This window comes from Pyrgilauda ruficollis, unplaced genomic scaffold (assembly GCF_017590135.1).
Source record: "Pyrgilauda ruficollis isolate IOZ18807 unplaced genomic scaffold, ASM1759013v1 scaffold19, whole genome shotgun sequence".
NCBI classification, from domain to species: domain Eukaryota; kingdom Metazoa; phylum Chordata; class Aves; order Passeriformes; family Passeridae; genus Pyrgilauda; species Pyrgilauda ruficollis.
In genome coordinates this window covers 693,318-701,559 of record NW_024518095.1, presented here as the reverse complement: position 1 = coordinate 701,559, position 8,242 = coordinate 693,318, and the positions used below count along the sequence as shown (strand labels likewise).

Here is an 8,242-nt window from a genome sequence, read left to right as displayed (position 1 = left end):
GACGGGGCCGAGACCCCCGGGCCGCCCCTGCCCAGGCCGCGGAGGGGGGGCTGCCCTCCGCCTTTGGGCGGCCCGTGTCCGGGGGCGGGCCGGGCCCGCGCCCGCTGTGAGGTGCGGGGATGGCCCCGCCTGAGGGCAGCGGGCATCTCCGCGCCGCCCCGCCGGCCGCGGGGGTAGCGGCACGGGAGGCGGAGGCAGGGACGGGAAGGGAAGGGCCGCCCTCGCCCACCCCGGCGGCGGAGAGCGAGCTGGGGCAGCGGAGGCGAGGGGCGGGAGGAGAGGGAGCGCGGGCGCGGGGCGGCTTCCCGCGGGCGTGTGCGGGGCCGCGGAGGCGGCGGGACACGAGGAGGGGCGCGGGGCGGCCCGGGCGGCCGGCGGGCGCTGAGGCAGCGGCGGCCCGGGGGCACTGCGGGCACGGCCGCCGCGGAGCGAGCCATGCGGGGGGCGAGGCGGCTGGCGGCTCTGCTGTGCCCCCTCTCCCTGCTCGTCACCGCGTCGTGGGGAGTCCGCTTCCACCCCGGACAAGGTAAGCGAGCGGCAGCAAAGGCGGCGATCCGCTCGCGGGCGGGAGGAGGCAGCGCTGGCTCCCGGCGGCGGCGAGTGGCGCGGCCGGGCGGCCGCCGCCGCGGGGTCTCGCCGGGCGTGCTGGCGGCAGCCCCCCGCCCCCCGGCTGTCACCGGACCCCGGGCTGGCGCCACGAGCGCCGTGCCAGGAGCCGTGCGGATGCCGGCGAGGCGTTGCTGCTGTGCTGCGGCGTCAGGCTGAGCCTCCTGCCTTCTGTTGCAGAGACCTTGGTGAAGCAGCTCTCCTCTTATGAAATCATCACACCTGTCCGAGTGAATGAGTTTGGAGACGTTTTCCCACACACGCATCACTTCAGAAGGAGGAGAAGGAGCTTGGAGGCACCGCTGGAGCCCGTTGCTTTCCGAACACATTACCGGCTCAGAGCATACGGGCAGGTCTTCCAGCTCAACCTGAGTGCTGATGCGGGCTTCCTTGCTGCTCAGTACACGGTGGTGCACGTCGGGGCACCGCAGAAGCAGCCGTCCCCTGATTTGCGCCACTGTTTCTATCGCGGGCATGTCAATGCCCAGGAAACGCACATGGCTGTCTTCAGCATCTGTGGTGGTTTGGTAAGCATGTTGGTCACTGCTTCCTGTCTCCATTCATATTCTCCTCCCTGAAAGAAATGTAGTGGGATGCCTTTGCTGGAGAGCTAAGCTGGAAATTCTTGGGCATCATTTCAAGTAGTTGGTCATGAAATGTCTTGGCATCAGCAGTGTGCAGTCATGATGATACTTCTCTGGTGGGATATACAAATGCCGCTTTCAAAGGATCTCTTGCTGGCCAGTAATATGATTGGTTGATGTAACTCCTGACACCAAGAGCGTTATAACGGAGGGAAAAAACATGCCTTAGAAACACAGTAAGCTATTGTCTTGATAAAATGATGCTGCCAGTTGGCATCAGTTATGTGTTTGTAGCTTAACAGATATTGTGGTTGTGGGTGAGGAGTAATGGTAGTTGAGATGGTGAGAGAGGAGCTGGTGTTGATCAGTTTCTTCCTCAGCTTTCAACCATACTGTAAAGGTGTATTGTATCCTAATAAGTGTGCAGCAGTGCTCTCTAAACACATTTCTGCTAAAAGGAAATAGGAAATTTCCTAACTTCAGTGGAAGTGTGTCTGTGAAACCCTTCTTAATAATTGTATTGAGCAGACAAAACTGCAATGATATTATACATTCTGTACTTATCCCCTGATAACATTTATTATGTCTTCCAAAGTGATAGTACCACACAACTGTCTTTGAAAACAGTTGTACTGTGTTGCTAAATTTTGTCATTTTGTGCCTAGAAACATGAAGACTGGTACCTTGTGCTTTACCACATCACTACTTATTGAAATACCAAGGACAAGTTGTGTGACAGGCACACTGTAGAAATATAGCATATTACTGTGAATTGAAATTGGCATTGTTCCATATTTTTTTGCAGTCACTTTAGGAAACTAAAGGTGCAAGAGTCGTCTTTTGGGACCTTAAGAAAATCCATCTTCATATAGTAGGCTCTTTCTAGTAGCCTACACAAAATAGAATGCCATTGTTTGGATGTATTTAGGACTGTTTAATGTGTATTAAAATAAGATGATACACAGGATAGAAGAGAGAACCAGAAATAACTGCTATTTGAAAGACACACCTCTTTCTTATGCTTCTTGGGTATTTGGATATATACCATCTTGTCTTTGGGTTGAGGTGTGTTGACTTTGGATAATCCTTGGAAATTAGTGGAGAAACAAGCTTTTGAAAACAGTAATTCTGTATTCATCCTAAGTTTTATCTATATATCTTGCTTTACAAATAACTGTCATTGGTTCTTGACTACGTTATCCAAAACCCAATTCAAAACTATACCAAATATATTAATATGTTTACTAAGAGAGGGGAAGATGAGGTATCACACATATGGTTGGTTTTGGTTTATTTGTTTCATGTTTTAATAGATACTCAAATGTCGTGTCATTGAGAATAGTGGCATGCTTTATACAGAATAAATATGAGAAGTCCTAAGAATTTCTACTTTCATAACCTTTGCTGCTTGTTTGAATTCTATTCCTGTAAACTGTTGCTTTGCATTACTTGAAGGGACCATGTACATTGAAAATAACTTTTCATCAAAACATGGACTTACTGCTGCTAAAAGTTGTCGCAGATACCTTATTTATCAGTTCTCAAATTCTTTGTCATAGGACCATCTTCTTGCCTGCGACAAGATGAATGCCCACTTCTTATTTCTCTTCCCCCTCTTCCTTACTAATAAATTACAGTATCATGTATGTGTATGGTCAGAAATCCCTGAGTGCCTTTAAACTGGGCCTTTGCCTCTTCTAGATGAGCCTTGTGAACTTTTCACTGCAGCTTCCAGCTGTACTTCATGTCCTCAGTCATTGCCTGGCTCACAGAGTGCCTGGTGTGAGCCACCAGCAAAGACCTCTCTGTCTCGCTGCTCTCAGGACTTTCTCTCACCTCTCATTTCACTTTCTGCCCAGGCAGATACAGCCTTAGAAGGTATGTAGCATAGCCAGTGTTGTGTCTGCTTTCCCCTCAGTGGTGGTGGTTTTCAGGAGAGGAAGCAGAACTTCCATGGATGCTTTTGCACTTCTGTGGGATACGTCTATAGTTTTCCAGGGAGGGATTGTGTGGTGGTCACAGCCAGCTTGTTGTCTGTAACTGCACAAAGTGTCCTCCAACCTGACTAAGAACATTCAAGCTAATATTCTTCCTCATGGATTCAAAGCAAATGTTTCTGCCTCGTGTGACTGCCAAAGGAGAAAACATTTTTCAAGTTTAGAGAAGAATGAATGTGAAAAGAGGGAACTACAGGCCAGGTGAAATTATCCTGTGAGATCTTGTCCTCCCTGAATGCATTCCCTATTCCTAGATGGGACTACCCTCAAAAAATAATTAAAAATATGTTTTTATCCTCAAAGCTTTTAAAATTTCATGAGTTTGTGCATTCAACAAATGTACCAGAAAAAATACTTTAGTCAGTTATTGCTCTTTTAATGAACAGTGCCATGCTTCATGAGTGCATCCAAACATTTGAAGTCTGACTGCTGCTGAGGTAAGATATTATTTATTGGGAGCAAGAGGGTAGAAACCAGGCTAGTGACTCAGTAGCCTTGCATTACATTTATTTTAGGCAAAGTTTTTTCTCTTTGTAGGATCACTGAACTTGAGCTTAGTGTATGGAAGTTAAGATACTGCTTTGGACTGTCTTCCAGATTTACATATATAAGGGAATTGCTTATATTTGGCCAATGCTGTAAAAGCTAGGGAGGAGAAAATGACTTGTACTTAGTTATAAAAGTACAGGAAGTGTAACAATGGAATTTTTAAAATTGCTGTGGATATGTGCCTGACTCATGTGAAGTGAAACCAGGTACTTGTGTTCATTTTATCGTGTAGGTATCTATCCCCAAGGTCTGACTGTGTTCATTCACAGCTTCATTCCTCCTCAAGTTCCTTCTTTCTTTCCTTTTTTTGCATTCTCAGGTTGAGTGTGTTGCCTCCCTCCACCCTGATTTGTCATTTCACCCTCCGTTAAGCCTTTTTCTGTGTGTGCTAAGAGCACCTACAACCCAGAGTACCCATGGAGCATTGCTTAATGGCTCCTGACACCCTGTATGCAGTTTTGTTGTGTTACATTTCAGAGCATGCCCTGGGTTCAGGGGTGCAAATGGCACAGGGAGGTTAGAAGGTCAGCAGGGAGTCTGTAGTAATTGCAAGGAGGGAGTGTATAATTAGGGAACTTTGGGATCCATCAAAGGCAGAAGGTCATTTGGAGTGATGGCCTGGGTGCCTAGCTGAACATCTGATCACATACAGGCATATTTCTTGCATCTTTAGAGTAATTTTTGATATTTCAAGCTTTATTTCACATTATTTTCTTAATTTTTCAAATTTTTTTCATATTTTTTGCTTTTACTGCATTAGTCAGTTATAGCTTCCTACAAACATAGGGAACGGGATCTGCTGAGGATATCCCAGGATGCATGTAGACTAAAGATACCTTTCAAATGTTATGAAGACAGCAAAATCAAAGAGGTAAACCCCCAAATAGTTAAGAATCATTTAACTTTTGAGAACATGTGACTTACGAGCTTAATGACAAATACAAGCTAATACCAGTGAATGAAGTGTCGTATAAATGATGATAGCTTCCTTATTTTAACTAGAATGCACCTTCAGTTCCTAGCAGGACCCATCTAAATAAAGGAGCTTTTTTTGGTTGGTTTTTTTTTTTCATCATCCTGAATGAATGCTATAGAAACAGTTTGTTTAGTCTGTTGAGAAACCTGGTATTTTTTTCTTGGGGTTAGGAGGGTGTTGGCTGATGCTGAGAACAGTTAAAATCAGTTTTTGTGAGCTAGAAGAATACTTAAGCGCCAAAGGTGTTTTATGTGACTGCTGTGAGAGATGAAAAGGTAAGAAAGAAGGAAAAAATACATTCTTTTGGGTTTCAAGTCTCTCGAGTGTAGAGCAATTTCACATGCTCACTGAAGTGATCGAGTAGAATCTAGGAGTAGAAAAGTACACATGAATCTCTTCTTGCGTGGGTTTGCCAGCTGCCAGCTTCCTGCAGTCCAGGAAAGCAGGACTACTTTGTTCTAATGTAGCTTTGGAGTGTGACAAGTTTCTTCTTCAGCAGCTCAAGGGAGCCCTTTGGTAACGCTCCCTTACTGCACATCAGACTTACTTTAGTCTGGAGAATGTCAGGAGTATGAATCTAAGTGTGGATCTTCTCAATCCTCAGCACAGGAGGTTGTGTTTATTTTTTATTAATATGGGTCAGTGAATCACCTTTCTCAGAGGTTTTGAAAACAGCTCTGTCTGCTGCTATGGATTGGTAAAGTGGCCTTTTAGGGAAAAGTAAGTAGTCTTGGAATTTGTCTTAAAAAACTCTGATTTTTAATTGTTTGGTTAAAAAATCCAGCAATCCAAAGCCAAGAAAAACTTGCTAGAAGCTACTGCTAGCATAGATACTTGTAGATACTGCCAGCATCTAGTTTCTTGTGGAGACCTAGTGCAGATCTAGTCCAGATATTTGCTCTCTGGTTTTGTGCTCCTTAGTACTAACAACCTTAGTGAGATTTTTCCTACATTGTTTTTTTCCAAGAAACTTTAACACTTGTAACTGGAAAATATGCTTACCTTGATGTAATTTAATGCTTTAACTTCTAAGCTGTCACTTCAAAAAAGATACTTTCTAAATCCGGAAGGCAGGATATTTTCAGTATTCAGGTTATAATTTATGGACATCCATAAGGCACATACTGGATTTCATCTTTTTTTATCTTAATATACTGTTTCCATCATAAGGTAGGAAAACAATCCTATTTAAATGTCAGCTCAAGGCAATTGATTCTTGCTTGAGCAAGCAAAGTCTTACTGCTACTGACTAGGTGATCTGAAGACTTGCACTTTGTATTTCTGGTTTCTTGTGTCATACGTGTATACAAGGTGAGACTCAGACTCTAGATCTGCAAAACTGGAGGAGTTTCAGTGCTTCCATTATAACCCTGAGCATTTGCTCTGTCTCTGATCAGCACAAAGGGGTTTTAAGTAAAAGGTTTTACTTTGCAAGTTTAAGATAAAATATTCTTTCTTTCTGGCTTGTTACAAAATAGTAAGACAATTTAGGTCCCCTCTACAGCTGTTTTAAAAACCCTGAATCTTTTCCAGTATGTTTTCCTCAGGCTCTTTGCATCTCAGCTTTTCCTGGAAATACTTCCACAGATGCTATACCTTTCCGCATGGGCCAGCACAGATCAGCAAATACAGGTGGTAATTGCAGTTATAAACCAAGAAGATATGTGGAGTTGCAGATTGTGCAGCTGAAGGTCTGTCACAGAAAATATTTTATCAAAAGCAATAGGACCAGAGTATGTGTCTACTTGTTCACCAGCAAAATTCTGCAGGAATCGTCCCTTCAACAGACTGGATGTGCCTATGTTTTATGTCGAGGGTGCTCAGTCATCACTGGCCTGCCTTCAGCCCTCATCCTGTGTCTAATGGCCTCTCCTTGGTGACTGCTTGGGCACATTCTTTGGCCATATGTTTGCCAAATAAATTGTTTTGATGGCTGCAGCTTGTTCTCAACTGCTGCTTTTATTGTTTGGATATATGTGACACAGGTGAATTTGCTGGTATGCTCTGGGCAGCCAAAGGAACTTTGATTTACTTTTATCTGTTTCGATCTATATACACAAACACATGTTCATTAAACTTCGAAGAAGTACACAGAAGTTTCTGTGTCAGGGAAGGGCAGAGTACACAACATATGGCCCTTTGCTGTCGCTAAGCTAAATTACTGGTTTTCAAATAGGTGGTGGGGAGGGGTTGTGTGTGGGTTTTCTTTTTTTGCCTGAACTTAATGCTTCCAGTCCCAGGTGGCAGTCAACATTTAGCTGTCATGGATCTCAGGAAACTTTGTACTCTTGGGGAATATGAGCTTCCCATATGAGATAGTGTATCTGCAATAGTCTCAATTCTCATTCTGTTTCAGACATACCCTCATGTAGAAAATGGCAAGATTAAGATAGCAAAGCCAGACACTGAGAACAGTTAATATCTTCTGGGAGTGCACATATTTACAGAAGTACTCAAGGTAGCTTACTGTGTGGCTGACTAAGGTGAAAATGTAACCCTGGCTTGTGTGCTCTTGAGTGATAACTGCCTGTGATGGTGCTTATGAGGTCAAAAGGACTGTATGGAGCTATTCATCTCCCAGTGAGATAAAAAGGTGGTTCTGCATCTACTTAAAAACATCTAACTAGGAAGTTCATTTTAAACAGAGATAAGTTGCAAATGTAAATTTGCTTGGCATTTTCTGAGACAGGCAAGATGATATGATGGAGTTTCCTGCAAGATAAAGTGTATGGATCCCCTAGGTCTGTGTTCTGTCAGAATACTTAGATTGATGATAGTTGAGGTGTTAAAACTAAATCCCCTCAAACTCAAAAATAAAAGCCAACAACCTACTCCCTCCCAAAATAACCCCCAAACAAGCAAGAAAATCCCTTTACGTATTTGTACATTTTGTTTTGCCAGTTTAAACAGGCATTGTAAGGTAACTGCTTTTCTGTAATGGAATCTCCATGTATATATCTATTAAAAAGGTTGTTGTGCATATTTTTAGTTGGCTTGTCTAGATTGTTCACTGTGAATTGTATATAAAGGTTAAAATAAATAAATAAATGACCCCACTCTCTTCCTTCCACTCCACTGAATCTTGTTTATTTCCATGAACCCATACTCTTTCCAGGTGGCTTTGAGATTGTGTTTTTAACATTCTCACAAGTTTTCTGCTATTTAGCCCCACTGTTTTGGCTACAAATTTTATTTAGAAGCTCCTGGTTATCATATGGTTATTGGTAAGGCATGGTCTAAACATACAAACAGGTAAAATCCCTTTAAGCACTTACATGGAACTGAAATTTCAATCTGGAATTAAGAAATTTTATCTAACCAAAGCTCAGGTGTCTTTGCAGACCAGGACACATCCAACCATAGGTGAATGCCCCATCAATTCTTTTAGTGGTGTGATTATAGTCAGCTCCTGCAATCTTAACGTCACAGAATTTGTAAGATGTAGTTAGATGCCAATAACAAACTTTTAGCATTTTATTCTCTAAGAACTTCAAACTTAATGTTGCTTTCAATCACTTATAAAATGTTTT

General features: G+C 43.4%; 1 protein-coding gene across 1 annotated transcript in view; it reads left to right on the top strand.

Moving 5' to 3' along the window:
* Nucleotides 1–396: 396 nt before the first annotated feature.
* The window catches only part of ADAMTS20 (ADAM metallopeptidase with thrombospondin type 1 motif 20), an 86,785-nt gene continuing 78,939 nt past the window's right edge, over nt 397–8,242 (top strand). The window contains exons 1-2 of the mRNA XM_041465581.1: nt 397–526; nt 787–1,133. Of these exons, the coding sequence (XP_041321515.1) occupies nt 436–526; nt 787–1,133 (438 nt within the window). The 5' untranslated portion in view covers nt 397–435. The remainder of the gene's footprint in view (nt 527–786; nt 1,134–8,242) is intronic.